Raw genomic sequence first — 18,410 nt, forward strand, 5'->3', positions numbered from 1 at the left:
AGTAACCATATCAAATTAGCCCAATTGCATCAGTAAATTTGACGGAAACTGAATCAAAATAACAGGGTAAAATGTTGCAAATATTACTTCATAGTTTAACAGACAGTTTGGCAGACCTGGTATTTCTGATTTCCACAAATGAATCACCCACACATCTTGTGGAGAGAGGAGAACCTCACTCTCTTTCCTGTTGCTCTTACATAGGGGAGTGGGTATGCAGAGTTGCAGATGTTTCTGGTGAGTTTAGTTGTCAGCATTTTTTGGAAATGTGATCACGACAGCACCATAACAACACGCTGTATCTACAATGATGTAAAACGAGTGTCACAGAAGGAGATCCTGCTTTGAATTTCAGCTTTACAAAACTACTAAAGAGGGAACTGGCCTCAGGACAGAACATTGATTGATGATGGTTTGGCTGTTGGTTTAGCCACGTTGATGGAGTAAGAAATACTTTTATAGAGACTCCAGTCTCTGACACATCATCTGCAGGATCACCTCATGGCCCTGGCACTGTCATACCTGTTGATTCCTCTCTTTCTCTCTTCCACACTTCTCTCTTTTCAGCTCTCATATCAGGAGAGACAAAAAAGCTAAGAATCCAGTCTTTTAAAGTATCCATGGAGGATGATTTGCGTGTTTGTGTTACTGCACAGATTCTATAGATTTAAGAAAACTTGCTCTGCATTTTGATCAACATGATACAAATAATGGCAGCCTTTAGCGACCCTTCTCTAGTTATTGGTCCCATAAATAAAATGTCCGTTCTGCTATGACAGCTCTGCCATTTATCATTCATGCAATTATGCCCTGTTACACCTTGATTCCAACAAATCTTCATCAGGACACGACGTCCTGAAATGCATAGATATCCATTTAATAAGGGATTTTTATTACATTAGAGTGCCTTGGATTCTCAGTTTTGACTGCCATCTATACTATGGACTCTCTTTGCAAATAACCTGGCAGGTTGTTCGTTGTGTTCTTTGTTTTAGATTGTAACCTTGTCTACCTAATCCTGGTTACAAAGTTTTGGATACTTTTGACCCCATGTAGCACTCACCCACCTTTTTTCTATGTATAGACCCATTTTAGATGTAGATTCACGAACAGTGGTTCACTTTAGCTAAACAAAACATAGCTACACTTGCAATGTAATTAACATTACTACATGTGCCAATATAGCTAAGTTAGCTTAAGAAACATGAGATTTAGCAAACATAGATAAAGGAAAATACGCAGATGAAGTTTTTATTTCCGTTCCTGGGTCTACAGTATGGTCTCAGATGAACGGTCTGTGAGAGAGGCTTTCGGACATGAACTGTCACAGCCAGACTGTCCAGGATTTTTTTGCTTCTATCATGGGTGAGAACTTAAAAGGAATGTTTCTAAGAAACCATAACATCCTGTGGTTTCCCACCTCGAACCTAACATCTTTCTTCCATGGCATTGTATGACCCCTTCGACCCATTAATGACCCAGGGCCTGTGCCACCAGTTGTGACTTAATGTTGACAAATATTGGGAGATCTATGCATTGTGCCGTTTTTTTAAATTGAGCAGATGCTCTGTGCTGTCGTGTTCTTGTTCAGGTCGATCTGCTCTCTAAACAGCCTTCACTGAAAACAGACTAGGCATGCGCTCCTAACTACCGTCTGATTTTGTAAAGTGGAGTTTGCTAAATTAGTACAGTAGTTGAGCCTTTTGCCAAGTAATGGTGATAGTCATGAAGAAGAGACTCTTTACAGCTTTTAAGCCTTGCTGCTGAGCTCCTTTATTGTCTTTATACTGAGGAGGTTTTCCATAAGCTCTCTTTGCGGAATATTATATGCCCATTTTTTCACTTTTAAATGAAGCACTGTTACTGAACGATGGAGAAAAGATGCTAAAAAGCGGCACTGTCAGCCTGATCTCCATTGCTATGTATCCCAGCATGCTTTACATTTCTGAATGCTTAGGCCACCAATTCTGAATCAAACAAACTAGAAAGCTGCAGTCAGCTTAGAGTTCTGATCTAAACCATCTCTAAAAGAGTCTTCTTTTTATGCACTGGTCTGACATGTGTCTTTTCCTTTCTGTGCTTCATCTTCTCTCTCTGTCCCTTTCCCTTCTGTGGCTGCTGAGGTCAAAGGACACTCTTCATACATTCATTCATAAGAGCCGGCTGGATAAAGGGATTTGAAAATATTAACCTGAATCTTTTCTTTCTCTCAAGCAAAGAGCCCTTTTTAACTTGTGTTAACTGTATCAGTTTGTGTGTGTGTGTGTGTATGTGTGTGTGTGTGTGTGTGTGCACATTTCATTTTCAAATTTCACCTGCAAGTTACCTGAGGCATCATAATTCTATGTAATAATTTTAGATAATTTTGTCTCTTTAAAGCTGAAGAGGTACGGATGAAATATTTTCTATAATTAGAAGAGAAATTGGAATATTCTAGTCTAGTTGATGGAGATTTGTACTGTTATTTCTTCTGTCTCTGGACTATTTTAATTAGAATGCCAGTCCTATTTCTTAGTAAAGTAATACCATAAAACCTGTTTTCTCTGTTCCTTTTTCCCCAGTGTAAAAAGCAATTAATGAAATTTTATTTCAAAAACCCTTCCTCTAGACAAGGAAGAAAGTTCTGCCAAATCCCAGGCACTGCACTCACATTCATGAGCTGAAATTAAATTCAGACTTTATTATTCAGTTGGAAGTAGAGGATATGAATTGTATGACAGCAGGATTGTTAGCTGAAAAAAGCCAACAGCCGTGGCCAAGGGAGGTCAATCCGTGCTCAGCTGCCACGGTGACAGATACAGGAGAGAGGTTGAATCCCATTTGGAGTGATGTCTGCTTGACAGCTCTTCAGCAGAAGCACAACTAGCTTTTCTCCCTTAGAATCATAAACTCAAGTTGGATACCATTGCACTGATATAACAGCGGCACATGTAATTTGGCATTTATATTTACGTATGAAAGGATCAGATATTGCTTGTCGTTGCTGGCAACCTTGCTGGATGTCTCTAAGCTATGACTGTTAATGAAATAAAAAACATTAATCTTGTGAAAAAGTCATTCAAATGGTTATGTTAAACGCCAACAGTCTAATGCAAAACAGTGTTAATTTCATCGACTAAAATTATTACTAAACTATGGCTGCTTTTTAGTTGATAACCAGATAGAATATACCTTGTTGGCAAAAACAGTTCATCACAGGTGAGATAAATGAGAAAAGACACAAGGTAAGACTAAAACTATTTGTCGACAGCCTTTTTCCATGACAAAAAACTAGACTAAAACTGAAAAAAATAGATCTGTGATGTCTAAAAAAAACAAAAACTATGTTTAGTTTGTGTCAAGATGACTAAAACTAGACTAAAACTATAAGGGCAGAAATGACTAAAATGGGACCAAAACTAAAATGCATTTCATTTCAAGACTAAAACTAAAACTAAAATTGAAAATAGCTGCATAAATTAACACTGATGCAAAATCTATGCACAAATGATTCTACACATCTGACTGGAATGGTTCTGGGAATATCATACATGCCTTTTCTTTCAAAGATGTACTCTAATGCTGGAGTGGGGCTGTGGTATACACCTGATCTGAATTTTGGTTGTTTGAGCTTTCCAGTCACCCTGTCCTGTAACCTTGGGATTGTTTTTGAAGCCCAAATTGCTCCTAAAAGATTGCTTTCGAATTAGATAGTATGCAGTGTGATGATGATGGCTGATGGTATAGAGTGTATGAAACAGAATGATTCTAATTGGTGAATAATGACAAGTACCACAAAGCATTTGAAATGAAACTAAAAAAGGATTCATATTCATAGAGACTATGTCATTTTTAATTCGCTTTGGTTAGCTCTTCCAAATCTGGGACAATAAGCTCATTAATTCAATATTAAACAAGCATTTCCTGTGCAAGACAATTCACATGTACACCTTTGTTTTGCACATTGAATAAATTGGTGTTTTAAAGAGATTAATTCAATATTGGCTATGTTTACAAGTACACAACAACACCCAACAACTCTGGGTAACAATCTGCTTTACATAAATAATACATATTCATCCCTGTTTTGACTGAATGAAGTCCAAATTATAAAGAGTTATGAACCTGTTTCTTAAGAATTGCACTTATTTTATGTAAATCAGAATTAGATAAGTTGGTCCTGGTAGTGCACTGATTTAGACTGGAGATTATGGTCAGTATGGCTGATCTTCATTTTTATTTATAAATGCCAGAATGTTTTCTTTAGGCCTGTCAACATCAATGTCTTACTCAAGATATGATTTAGGTCTAAAATTAACACATTATTTTGATTTGAAATCACATTGATTGCATGCTGCACGATAGTTGGGCCACAATAGTGTCTGCTCTCACAGTGATGGAAAATACTGACACCACTGCACCTTTAATCAACTCATGTCACTTTCAAAAAAGTCCCTGACAGCTCAGTGAATAAGCCAAAAGTAATATGCACTTCATGATATACGTTTCACTTTTTCACTTTGATTCTGTAGCAAGTTGTTTTTTATCATTAACACTGTAACACTAGATCTACCCAAGACTGTCTTGCTGCAGGCCGTAGTTCTCAGATGCCCCTCTTGAGGACCATTACTGCAAGACGCCGTCTCTGCTAGAACATAGGTTCTAGAATCTGTTAGTACGATGTATTTCCATGTTTTAGTTTTTTTTTCCCTTTAAATTCAACTGTTATTCAAAGCAAAGTGTGGCAGTTAAATTCATGAAATAAAGAAATAGCATTGAAAATATTGCAGACAAAACAAATAAAGCTGAAAAAAGGTCAGATGTCTAACCAGGGATAAAATTATGTACAGACATATTTAACGGTGGGGGGGCTCCATTAGCTTTAGCTAAAGCTAATATAACTATTCTAGCTATAAAGTTAGTTTTACTGTGACAGCCAAAGTAGCCAAGTTAGCTTAGCAGTGAGAGTTTAGCAAATGTAGCTATATAAACAAGCATAAGCTAAGCTACATCAGCTTCATAGCTCTGTTATCTACATAGCTTATGCAGCTTACGGAGCTATGTAATGTTTGCTACAATACTGTGTTTTTTTTTTTTGTTTTTTTTTTGTTTTGTTTTTTTTTTGAGGACAAGTTTTTTCCTGTAAGCAGACAGTTTACTCCGCTATTTAAAAAGTTTTGTAATCATATATTTAGGGGGTTAAGTTTTTGACTTTTAACTTTCTGTATCCTAACCCGTAGCTTACCCTAACCTAACTGAAAGTTTAATTCGATTTTAATTTGAAAGTTCTAGTTTGTATTAACTGTTCTGACAGTATCGCCCGGTATGGTCTGCAAGAGTCGGCATCAGAAAGCTCCAGTCTGTAGCCAGACCCCTCTCAATCAGCCAAAGGCTCTCTATTTTCTTTTTAAACAAAATAACCTCTGTCCAAATAGAAAGTCAATACCTAAAGCTTATGACAGTCCACATTAAAAAACAGAATTATTACAAAGAACTGTAGTTTTTAGTTTCATTATTAAATTTAACTGGGTTGCTTGCACAAAGAAAGCAACTCAACTGGAATACCTCGTATTTGACAAATCGTATTTGACAACAAACAAAAACACTTTGAAGCTTTCTCCTGCCTCCAAGTCATGGTTGTAGACCACATAGGTGTAGCAGTCCCAAATAAATAGGAAGAATAATTCTAAAAATAAAGATTATATTTCTTAACATTCATTGAACTGTTAAAAATACTTTGGCAGTTGTAGTTTTCATAAATTAAAGGGTGTTTATGTTTTTTACTCTTGTTGATACTGCCAGTCTTTGGAGCTTATACTCTTGTAAGGAAACTTATAGGAGGCCTCATTTTGACTCATATTACTATATATTCAAATGTTCAGACATTTAAAAATGTTTTTTGTTGCAGTGTGATAATGTGATTATTTGCTGATGTTTACTGAATGGATAAACTATCTTTCTTCCCACACATTTACTCTGTTCTGTTCTTCTCTTATTGTCTGTTTATGTACTTGCTATCATTTAGTTTGACGAGACAAGCAGGTCTTTTGTTATCTGATGATTATTGAAAGTGGTAATAGCATATTGCACCATTCGGGCTACGCTCATGAGTCTGCCTGTGTGTTACCAAACAGGAGTGACAAATCCAATAAGAGTGACAAACCCAAGGTATGGCAGTGGATTAAGCATTGATCAGAGAGAATAAATGTATACAGACAAGGTTTCCCCTCACACACTGCTAACACAGTCTGAGCAGGGACAAATTGTTCATATTCAAGCTGCCCCCTAATGTCATTTGCTAAATTCATTCTGACACGGGAGCTCAAAATGAAATGAAAGCCTCCTGCTTTCATCATTATTGTGTTATCATTTCACCCCCTTCTCTCTGTTTCTCCTCCATGTTGATCTGATTCGTTTCACCTCATTCCTTAAACAGTGATTCACCTTCTTCCCTGCCTACTGGGATCTTTTTATATCCAGAGCATACATTAAACATGGTCTACGTCAAGCAGACGCGACACTGGTGTACAGAAGCTCCTAAAAACTGCAGCGTTATTCACATTATGATTACACTAGACAGTCACCAAATATCCTGTGCCCTCCAGATATACTGGTATCCCAGTTAAAAAGAGCCAATGAGGCAGTACAATTTAAGAAAAAAAGCATGGATGAGTCATACACTCATGCTGCTGAGTATCTAATGTTAAGAATGGATTCCCTCTCATTCACAGCTAATGCAGTGTTATTTGGGATTTTGTATACTTGAAATCAGTATTTGTTCACTATAATCCTTATGATCCTTAAGATGTAACCTTACGTTTAAATATAAACTTTGACGTCATCAATACAACTTTTATTAATGTAGGTAGAAAGATGAAACATGATAGTGTTTGAGCTTCATCAGGAAGTTGTAAAGCATGGTTGCTTCAAAGTTGTATTTTCCTATGTTGAGTAGACTCAAATGTCCAGTGTCTTTATTGGCTGTTTTTTAGTTGATAACCAGATAGATAGACACTAGACAGTTCATGACAGGAGAGATAAATGAGAAAAGACACAAGGTAAGGAAGGATCCTTTGGTTAATTAGCTATTTGATTAATTTAGCTTGAATGCAACTAAAAGTTGGGCACACCCAGAAGATCTCCACAGGGAGGTGTCCGGGTCCAAGAGGCATCGTAATCGGGCTCCATGTCCCCAGCCTCCTCTGGGAATCAAAGAACATCTGTTAACATGGAGAAAGCAGAGTTGATGACCTGTATGACAGCCAGTCAGTAGGGAGAGAGATTTTTTTGATTCAATTTTGAATTCAGTTTTATGCAGTTTTCTTTGTAAAGCAACTATGGCTGTCTCCATCATTCAGCAGAATAGTTAGAAAATAACGTAGCTTGTTTGATAGCTTTGAGCAAGAAGAATGATGAACAACCCTGGCTCTACTGCATAAAAACAATGTTGAAGTCAATCTAAGTTATCAGTCTGAATTCGCTTGTTATTGTGTCCATTAGATGAAAATTTAAAATGTCAGAAAAGGGGTCCCATTAGTCACCTTTAAAAGACAAAAAGATGCATGTTGAATTAGAGTTCTAACAATGACAGCAGTCAAATACATAATAATACAGCCACAGTCCACATCACAGGACTGCCAAATTTATTGCAAAGGTAACATTAGGAAAACAAGACAGTGTTTCATCTTTACCGTAGAATTAACATCATGAAAATAATCATGAATCACCTAAAATATGCATACTCACGTACACTGATGGAAGAGAGAACACACAAGAGGTTCAGGGCTTCAGTAGGATGTTCTCTCATTAAAAGTGTCTCCTCATGTATAGCATTGAATCTGGATGGATCACAAGACCATAGATTTTCCTGATAGTACGTTTTTGTGTGTTTGTGCTGCCCTTGTGTGTTGACAGCTTCCTCTGTGTGCAGCAGTGTGCATCTGTGTCTTTCTTGGCCAAACAAATAACAGCGGAAAGTGCTAGTTGCTGTCTCTCCTCAGTCTTCTTCTGCTGTTTATTCCACAGGCCTTTGCTGTTCTTTTCAGATATGTCCTTTAAAATCATCAGGAGAAATTTGATTATATTTAGTTTAGTGCATGAGTCTGTGAAAGACTAATATATGGCCAAGATAGAGGATCAGACTACTTCATAGAGTAGTTTTTTATTGTCTGGTAGAATGGCAGTGAAGCATTCTGTGTACTGACCTAGTACACAGAATGCAAGTGTCCAGTTCTTTATGACTTGGGTGGCCTAATTAGGGCACTGACTCATGCAGAGGTGGCATGGAGTTTTTATGCACACACAAGAAAGAATATCATCATTACCCTTCTTTACTATATACAGTATTGATATTTACTGTAAAATCCAAAATATTGAGTGCAAACAGATTCGCAAATCATCAGCCAATCAGATTTTGACCACTTCTGGTCATCCCATGTGTACCGAAGGCGACACTGAAAACATATGTAGCAACAGCGTTAGTGTACTTGCTCGTAAAATGTCGTATTTTTCTGTTTTTTTGTTGGTAAAAACCCAAACATACCCAGTATTAGCACTGAGATCTTTTCTCTGGTTTGCCATTTCATGTAAAATCTTCCTGGGCAGAGTGTAAAGCTCAGGCCTGATCCCCACTGATTGGAAAGCAGCTGTAGTTTGGAGGTGTGATCATAACATAGTCTGTCTGAAGCCCTCTGATTTCCTCTGGTGGTGGGCTTACCTGAAATACAGCTCCTACGGCTAATATTTCCCTGGTTGTCACATTGAGGTTTGATGCAATTACAAACCTCTGGCTGTTAAGTTCTTCCCACTGTGTCCACACGGGAGGGCAGTAAATGAGAGCAACCAAGTAGAAACGGAGGGCGGGGAGGGGTGCAATCACGCACGTCTGCAGCCACTTCCCACTACACTCTTCCATCAACTCCCCCTCTCAATCTCATTGTGCAGGCATATTAAAATTCACGGTTTGCCAAGCCATTCGCTCTTCCTCCACTGCTTAATTGTCTTGAAAATTGAGGAGATTACTGGGCACGATTTATGTACAAATAAGAATCTGTCAGAAGCCTGGCAGTGTATACCATGATATGCACACATGCCAACTTGATGATGTGGGCATGGGATACCGAAAATCCTAAGGATTTTTATTCCTATCCTCCCTATATATCAAACGTAGCAGTGCGTGTCTGCAAGAGATGGACTAACACATAAGAGGAGCAAAAACAGACAAAAGGGTGAAAAACACAAGTTATCTCATTGGGATTTGACTCTGATCAGCTATTTTACTGTGCACATATGTGTCCTTTTCCTTGACATGTTGTCTCCCTTGACTTTGAACATCTGGTCACACTTCAGCACACCCCCTGTTGCTTTGACTGTCAGTGTCAGGTGAGGTCATTAACATATTTACATATGAATATTTGCTACATTAGCATTCTCTCTTGCAAAATAATGCATCAATACTGCAAACTTTAGACCAGACGTTTGAGAAGCAAACTTTCATCCAGTATGTTCAGCAATAAAACTTTATTTAAGTTGGGCTTAATTACTACATGGGTAAAGGTAAGATGGTTAGGGTTAGGGTAAAATACCACCTTATTACCTGAGAAGTGCCACTATATTATTAGGAATTACTTAATGATTAATACATTTTTGTTACTAGGTTAATACTTCTTAATTATCACTGAGTTATTACTTGATAAAATGTAAACTTAGTGCTACCTTATTCTTAAGGAATTACAAGATAATTACACGTATCACTATGAAAATCAGTAATAAGGGAACATTAAAATAGAGTGTTCCCAAAGTATGTGACTGCCTCTGTATGATGTTAGCAGTTCTTATATAGAGTACACACAGGCAAAAAGGATCCTTCATCTCTACTCATCATCTAATTTACCAGTGGCATTTCACACATGCAAATTTACTATATTAAAGAATGTTGTACTTCTGGGCTGTTAGTCTTTTGTGTTGTTCTTATGCCAGTGTAGGTAAAGGCCTAGTGAGTGTAACCATCTCCTGGAAGAGTGAGGATCCCCAGTCTCTGGCACTGTTATTTTGCAGGTCACGGGCTGAAAAGTCTTATACCCCTTGTCCCATTATTTAACGTTGAGTTGTAACACCACATTGCACCCTAATGTGTTGCACAATGTTTTATTGATAAGATTTACAGGCATAACACAAAAGTGATGTCACCTGGTGGCTACTGAAAGGGAGTTCTGAAGCCAAACAGCAGTGGTCACCGTATTAAAAATGCTGTATTAGGCCTATTGGCTTGGGATAAGTATGACCTAGGGACCTCTGGTAGCTGATACTGTATTGTAGTATTGTAATAATTATGCAGGGTCTGTGTTTTAAATCCCAGGCTAATCGACAATGTCTGTAATTTGCAGAGTTAAAACCGAACTAATCCTGTGCGAATCAGCATCTCTGTAATTTAGGGTGGTGTTTTTTAATTTCTGTCCATCTTCTTCTGCTCCTTATTTCTGATATAAAAATTATAATAAAGGCTTAAAAAGGCATTTCTAACAAAGTTTTGACACCTACAGGTTTATTATTAGTGCTTTTCTCTATGTGACTTCAAGGAGAATCCCTCAAGTGGGCATGAAAGAAACGGCAGCTTTTTTAAGTTGCTCATTGGCTTCATTTGTCAGTACCAGAGGTTGACTCTGTCATAAAGATAGCATGTATGTTGTTTCATGTCATATTCAATCCTGACTTATCCTATCCCAGCCTATCCTATCCTAACCTAGCCTCTCAAACTGAGTACTATGAATCTTATCAAATCATATTATCTGTATCACATTGTTGTACTAATTGTATCGTATCATACTGCACTGTATTATATCGTACTTACTGTATTGTATTCTGTCATATTGCCCCATATTCTATTGTATGTATTATACCTATCTATTGTATCTTTTCATATTGTAGCCTTTCATATTTATCGTGTTGTATCTTTTCATATCTTTACATATCATAAATAATATCATGATATATCATGCTTATCATATTGCATTCTACTGATTGTTTCTTCACCTACTGGGGGCTAAAGAGGAAAACAAACTTCAGTATCTGTCACCTATATTATTTGAGGATGTAAAGAGCTAAAAAACATTTTTAATATGACCGTTTTGTAACATAGAGAAGGTATGTGTGGTAGTCATTTATTTTATTGAGGAAATTATTTGAGTTTGTCATTTTCTTTATTGTCTTGTCAAAATGAGAATCTTCCTTCCCAGCAAACCTAACAAACACCCATACATACAACACACAACCATATGCAGGTGCATCTCCACAGGAGTTGCATTTCTGCAGGTATGCATGAGTCGTTGTCTTAATGTGCAGGTGTGTACTGGAAATACGTGTTCTCTTCTGGGAGGGAGTCAAATGAGGCAGTGTGATTATAGCCTTAGCAATGTAATCTCACCTCTCAGACTGCCACTGCTCAAACCCATATATCTCCACCCCTTCTCCTCCTTCTCCTTCTACATCCACTCCTCATTTCATTCCATCCTATTCCAGCTAAATCCAATTTGTTATTGTTTCAAAGAAGGCCTTGTTTCTTTTTTTTAATGCTAACACCACTTCAAACAAAGTAGCTTTTGTTATTACCTGTCCCTTCAGGTCATATCTTTCTTTCTCTTCAGGGCTCCTTCAGGGGTGATGAAAAATGGGCAGTGTGGACTCTAAATGTATGGCACAATATGTAAAAAAGCTTTATACATAATCCAGAGCTGTTCTTTTGTAGCTTAAGGGCATCGATACAAACCCACAATTCTGCCCTTAAGTAAATGTCTGATTTTTAAGTTTCAAGAATTCAGCTGTGATCAGAAAATGTGCATTTCTATGTAAAAAGACTCATTTTCAAGTGGAAGTGTTTGTGTGTTTAATGAATTTCTAGATGTATGCTGGATCATGTGGGCATACATCTTCTAGTTTTGTCACAAGGTCTTTTGTCTGAACATCTTAGAGTGTCAGAGAAAAATGTCCTGCCTTTGTTGGAGGCAAGCAATCATTATTAATTAAAGTGCAGACAGGAAGAAAGGGCACTGTGCTTTTTCTTAATTGTTCAGTAAACGTATTGAATGAAATGTTTTACTCCAACATTCGTCACTCCTCTGGGTCCCGTTTTTAATTGAAAACCTGCCTCTGGGTTGATGCTTATGGATTCTGCTGTTATTGCATCGCCAAGCATTTGGCAATAAAGAAGGGATTTTCCACACTCTAGCTGTTGATTGATGAGAATTACAAACATAAAAAAGACAATGTGGTGGTAATGATGATGACACCAATAATTATAGATATTCTAATGGGGTCTTTATGTTCATAGTGATGATGATGATGATGATGATGATGATGATGGCAGATGCTGATGTTGAGCAGGAGTCATATATGCATTTATGTTTGTGCTTTCTTAAGGAGACCACACTTATGCCTGCAGTTAGGTGTTTTGTGGAGAGATTAACCTGATCGAGATTAATTCCCCTTTGTGTGTGTCTGTGTGTGCTGCAGGGGATGATGTATCTGGAGGAGCGCCGGCTGGTCCACAGAGATCTTGCAGCCCGAAATGTCCTGGTGAAATCTCCTAACCACATAAAAATCACAGACTTTGGTCTGGCTCGTCTCCTGGATGTTAATGAGAAAGAATATAACGCCGATGGAGGAAAGGTAAATCCTGTCGACCCTATGTGACCTCTAGGTGAACAAGTAACTCATCATTTGATAAATCTGAGAACTTTGCTCATCAGAACAAAGGGGGGTAGGATGTACTCCTGAAACAGATGCTTTAAATGGCTAGCAGTATTGAATTTAGTTATCAATATTAGATAAAATCATTAAAGCGACAGATTAACATTCCCGAAAACACACTTTTTCTGAGATACAACCTCAAAAGAGTTCCCTATAGCAAAGCCTGAGCAAGCAGCCTTGTTTATCTGCTGTCCAAGCAAACTGCAATCCCTCTATATTACTTCATCTGCACCTCCAGTCACAGAGGCAGTATGAGGCACAAGTGAACTTGACCTGAGTGACTTAGTAGTGTCCAGCCTCTCTTGAAGAGTCACTGCTTCAAGCCATGAAACAGCATAACCCTGGTTAAAGCACTAAGTCTTTTTAGCAAAGGCTAAGGCAATTTTTCAGATTTCTCTGTTCTTGTGAGAAATTCATCAGTGAAGTCAAAACGTGTATTTACTGTTTAGTAAATGCACCTTATGGACTGCTGTTTTCAATGAAGGGTTCTTATTTCTAAACTAGAGGTCAGTCGTGGGGCCACGTTACGAGGGGAGCTTGGGCAATTTAAATCGCAGTCAGTGTCAGACAATAATCATGGTCCCTTTGCTAGCTTTGAAAATTGTTAGAACTATTTGAGGTAATTCAAGATGTTGATGAAAATATATATACAGTATGACATAGAAGTACTCTTTTTAATTGATATAGACATTTCAGTACAAAATCTACATATTGTAGCTTTCATTTTGGCATAGTAAAATAAATATACTATAGTAGCTGTAATAAAAACTGCGCCTGTAGGATTATTAAACTAGCCTCTTATTGGTCTAATCAATCTTTGCAGTGGTACAGTGGCTCTGTTCTGTATAGCTGCTTTGTTATCTGCTTCTTTTTATCTGCTTTTTTGCAGGCCTATGAACATACAGTATCACTGAATTATTATTTTGCCCCATATCAATGATGTGCTGTAAAATACAACAGTGCGCTTTAACATTAATTAGGGTTTTAGATCCTAAGGGAGAAAATAAGCCCATCACAAAGGATAGTTTCAGTGGAGTCAGTTTTAAACTATTCTGCTCTACTGGACCGTTTAATTTACTTTTGGGGAAGAGGGATCTCCAAACCCTATAAACAAAGTTAACAAATATGTCCTTGGAGCTCTGTATACATGGGCTTATGGCCTCTCCAAATCTTTGTTTATCATTTTCCTCTTCTTTTTTTTTTTTTTTGTTTTCAAACCGCCCCTTCTCTGGAAAGCCTATTTCATCCTCTCTCACCCTACTTAAGTGTGTCTATCTCGGTTTGTGTCAATGCTGAGCATTCAGGTATTATCCCCTCCACTGAGAGAAAGACAGACACACACTTAGCCTCGACACTCACCTCCCCTCACCCTCCATCACTGTAATCAATAGAAATGGCCTTCAAATCTAATCACAGCACTAAGCTGCATCCTAGACTGCCCTGCCACTTGCTCCACCTTATTTCAGAAGAGCTGGAGCTTGTTTGTGTGCTACATGTGTGTGAGTGTGTTTGTGTCATCCAACCTTGTTTCCTCCATTCACCCTTCTCTCTCTGGATTGTAGTTTTCAAAGACAGATTCACCCCGTCGCTTCAGTCTGAAGTCAGAGCTTATGTTTTACTCTCAAATTGAGTATACCAATGTTGAGTATACCAATCTTTTTACTGAGCATTTACATAACACTGATGTTTTCTGCTTTTTTCTGATAGATGCCCATCAAATGGATGGCCCTGGAGTGTATCCATTACAGGAAGTTTACTCATCAGAGTGACGTTTGGAGCTATGGTAAGCTTGACATCATCCCTCTCAGTGAAATAAATGATTCAGCCAAATACAGAGATCAAATGCATTTTTAATTTCAAAATGTTTTTTTCATTTTTAATCTTGTGGACTTTTGGTGCCTTCAGTTTTTTTGCATTCATTTCACACCTTATAGTTCTCAATAATCTTTTCTCTCAGTTGCTAAGAGTGTTCTTTTTTCTTCATGATGTAATGGTAGCCAGGAATACTGATTAACCAGTGACTGGTCACCTGCACTTAGGTGATGCCAATTTCATTAATTGTGAGACTACTAGGCACCAGTTGGCTGGGCCTTTGTTAAATGAGGTCAGTCTCTTTAAAGGGGGTGGATATTTATGCATTCACTTATTTTACATCATGTTTTGTTAAACTGACATTATGTTGAAGGAATCTGTTTTCAGTTCGACATTAAAGATGTTTTTGTAATGTTTTGTCAAAAAGTAAACTTGTATTATCCATGACTGGTTTATAAACTCAATAAAAAGGTTAAACATCCAGGGGGTGAACACTTTTTATAGGCACTGTAAGTTAGAAACCATGGACAGACCTGAAGGAGCTTCAGAAACAATTTCACAAGTGCCTTTTTCCCATTAATCAAGCTGCTTCTATTTAAGAAATATTAAGAAAGTAATGAACATCCAGCATATCGCCTGGACATTAATCCAGGGTTGGCTATGAATGGTCCATTTATTTCTGAAGTAAAAACACATTAAGATCAATGATAAACACAATCACTGTTCACTGTGGCCCTCAGTGTATTCATAAACTTTAAGAAATTCTGACCAAATACAGGGCATTTTCCTCACATATCAAACTTTTTGATTCACATGTAAGTGCATGAAAGCACACACCAAAGTTGACTTATTAATACAACAATGCAAAATAATGTGTCCATGATTCAAACCAGAGCAACAAACAGGTGTGACAATGACCTTGAAGTGTTTCTAGTTTAAATGTCCCTTACTTCATCCATCCATCCATCCACCATCTATATTATCCCATTTAATTTGGTGGTAGGCTGGAGTCTATCCCAGCTGTCACTGGATGAGAGGCGCAGTACACCCTGGACTGGTCACCTGTCAATCACAGGGCTGACACACAGAGACTAACAACTTGTCACTCTCACACTCACACCTACGGGCAATTTGGCATCATGAATGAGCCTAATTAGCACATCTGGTGAGAGAAAGCAGGAGAACCCTTGCATGCATGGAGAGAACATACAAACTCTGAATATATACAGGTGTACAGTTTCCTTGAAAGTAAAAAAATCATTCCTGTGCCAGAAGGGCAGTGACTCTGCTTTCGCTACTTATGTTTGGATTTCATCATACCCAGAAGCACAGAAGAGCCAAGCAGCAACAGAGTCCACTGACTGGCAGGTCTGCAAATAGTCCCGGCAGAAAAGTGGACTGAAAGTAATTACAACACATATCGTTAGATTAAAAAATACATTTTTTAGATTACAGATGCAAGTTCATCTACTTTTGCTGCATAGGCTGGTTATTATTGCATATTACAATGTCCTGTTGAAATCCACCAATGACTTTAAAAGGCAGTATAAAAATAATTTTGCAAAAAATATGCAAGACGGGTCATATCAAAGGGAATAATGTGCGTTTGATTAAAAGTATGAGTACGGTTTAGTGCCTCCATGTCCCCAGTGGTCCTCTATGACCGTGGGCTATTATCCATCTCTCCATCTTATAGAGAGCATTTACTCTTCTTACCACTCATTAGCTCATTAACACTAACATGATTAAGACTGAAGAGTGCCGAAAGTTCAGATTGACTGATGACTTTCAACACTCTGATTAGTTCCACTCCTTCACTCATCCTCTGTCCTCTGTTGACTTGTGTTCTCTTATCTTGTCCTCTCTTCTTTACTTTTTGTTTTTTTACTTCCTTTTTTCTTCTACTCATGCTCTCCCCTGTCTCTATTTCCCCTCTGATCTCCTCTACTCCCTTACATCTTTGCTTTTTCTCCTCATTCCTCTTTCTTCTTCTCTTTTATTTGTCTCCCACTGCAACTATTTCACTTCTCTTTCCATATCTTTCCTTGTCTCATCTCTGACCCCTCTTTTTACTCTACTTTAATCATCTGTACTCCTTACCCTTCTTATGATTTCTTCTTATCTTGATTCTATTTGCTTCTTCTTTTCTCTGGGAACTTTTTATCTTGCTATACTTTTGCTGTTTTGTCCTCTTTTGGTCCTATTTTATCTTCAATGCTTGTTCTTTTTAGGTGTAACTATCTGGGAGGTGATGACCTTTGGAGGGAAGCCATACGATGGAATTTCCACCAGAGATATCCCAGACCTGCTGGAGAAAGGAGAGCGTCTTCCACAGCCACCAATCTGCACCATTGACGTCTACATGGTCATGGTCAAATGTGAGTAAAGTCTTAAAGGGGGCAAATACCAAACTTCTTTTGATGTATTATCGTTGAAAACAACCACTCATCTCATATGACTGTGAATAAGTATCTGCCCCCTTCCTGAAACAAATTTTGATTCAAGACAAAGATGACCAAAGTGAAATCCAAATGCAGTTTTTAAATGATGATTTCATTTAAGGGAAAAAGCCATCTAAGCCTACTTGGGCCTATGCAAAAAGTAATCTCCCCCTAAACCTAACAACTGGTTGTGTCACCCTTGGTGGCAACAACCGCAAGCAAGCATTTGTTATAACTGGCAATTAGTCTTTTACATAGATGTGAAGGAATTTTGACACACTCTTCTTTGCACAAGAGTCACAAGGTCGTTGACACACTCTTAGGGTAATATTGGTAGGCTGGCCACTCAAGGCAAGGTTAACCTCTTTTCAGCTTCCTCCATTTGTGGACAATGGCTCTCAATGTGGTCACACTGATGGATGCCAGTGGCTTTGTTTCTCATCTGTTCTTAAATTACATGATGTGTTGCTTTGAGAGATCTTTCAGCCTACTTGACTTTGTCAGGCAGGTGTTTAGGTGGTTTCTTGATTGAACAGGTCTGGCAGTAATCCGACCTGGGTGTAGCTTGTTAAATTGAACTCAGCTTTCCAAAAAATGTGGTTGTTCATAGATAACTCATGACTTCTGAAGGGGGGGAATTCTTTTTTAAGAAAGGGTCAGGATGGCTTTTTATCCCTTAATCTCCTGAGACCTGAGTTCTTGTTTGGAATGCATTTGAGTTTCTCCCAATTATTTGGGATAAGGAGGGCCTGAAAAGATAAAACATCAGTCTTGTTTTTGAACAGGAATTCTTAAAACATTTCCCTCCCAAATCTAAACTATTCCCTAAAATAAAAAAGGAATTATCTAAAATTTCAGTAAGTAACCCCAAATTTCTTCAAACAGTCCCAGAATGTTTCAGTAAAATGTATTATAAAGCCTAAATATTCCAATTAAAAAAATCCCCAAATAATTCCATGTGAATTCCTGAAAATTTTCAAGCAAAGTCCCTGCTCAAGATTTCTCAACAAATTTACAAAAAATGAACAAATGCAGTCCCCCAAATTCAATGGAAATGATGGAAACATCCAAAAAAAATCTACTTGAAAATTTCTTGAGTTAATTCAACTCAATTGGACATTCTGGGTTACTAATTCAAAAAATCTTATAGCAGAAATAATCACTATGTTGTAGGAAAGCCAAAATGTGATGTTCTTTGATATACATGCAGTGTCTCTGGAGGTTAGTAAATTAAATCATCATTTAAAAACTGTATTTTGTATTAATCTTGGTCTGATGTTAAAATTTGTTTGATGATCTGAAACATTTCAGTGTGACAAATAGGTAAAAAAATCAGGAAGGGGTCAAATGTTTCAACAGCAATGTAATTAATGTTTAAACTAGAAATGATGAACTGCAGAGCTTTTGAATAACACCGGCTCGTATTTCAAGCCA

At 37.7% G+C, this 18,410-nt stretch overlaps 1 protein-coding gene across 1 annotated transcript in view; it reads left to right on the forward strand.

Annotated features, from left to right (window-relative positions):
• LOC121522464 (receptor tyrosine-protein kinase erbB-4-like) overlaps positions 1-18,410 on the forward strand; it is a 536,924-nt gene that overhangs the window by 502,243 nt on the left and 16,271 nt on the right. The window contains exons 21-23 of the mRNA XM_041806890.1: positions 12,487-12,642; positions 14,431-14,506; positions 16,767-16,913. Of these exons, the coding sequence (XP_041662824.1) occupies positions 12,487-12,642; positions 14,431-14,506; positions 16,767-16,913 (379 nt within the window). The remainder of the gene's footprint in view (positions 1-12,486; positions 12,643-14,430; positions 14,507-16,766; positions 16,914-18,410) is intronic.

This window comes from Cheilinus undulatus, linkage group 15 (assembly GCF_018320785.1).
Source record: "Cheilinus undulatus linkage group 15, ASM1832078v1, whole genome shotgun sequence".
Taxonomy (NCBI): Eukaryota; Metazoa; Chordata; class Actinopteri; order Labriformes; family Labridae; genus Cheilinus; species Cheilinus undulatus.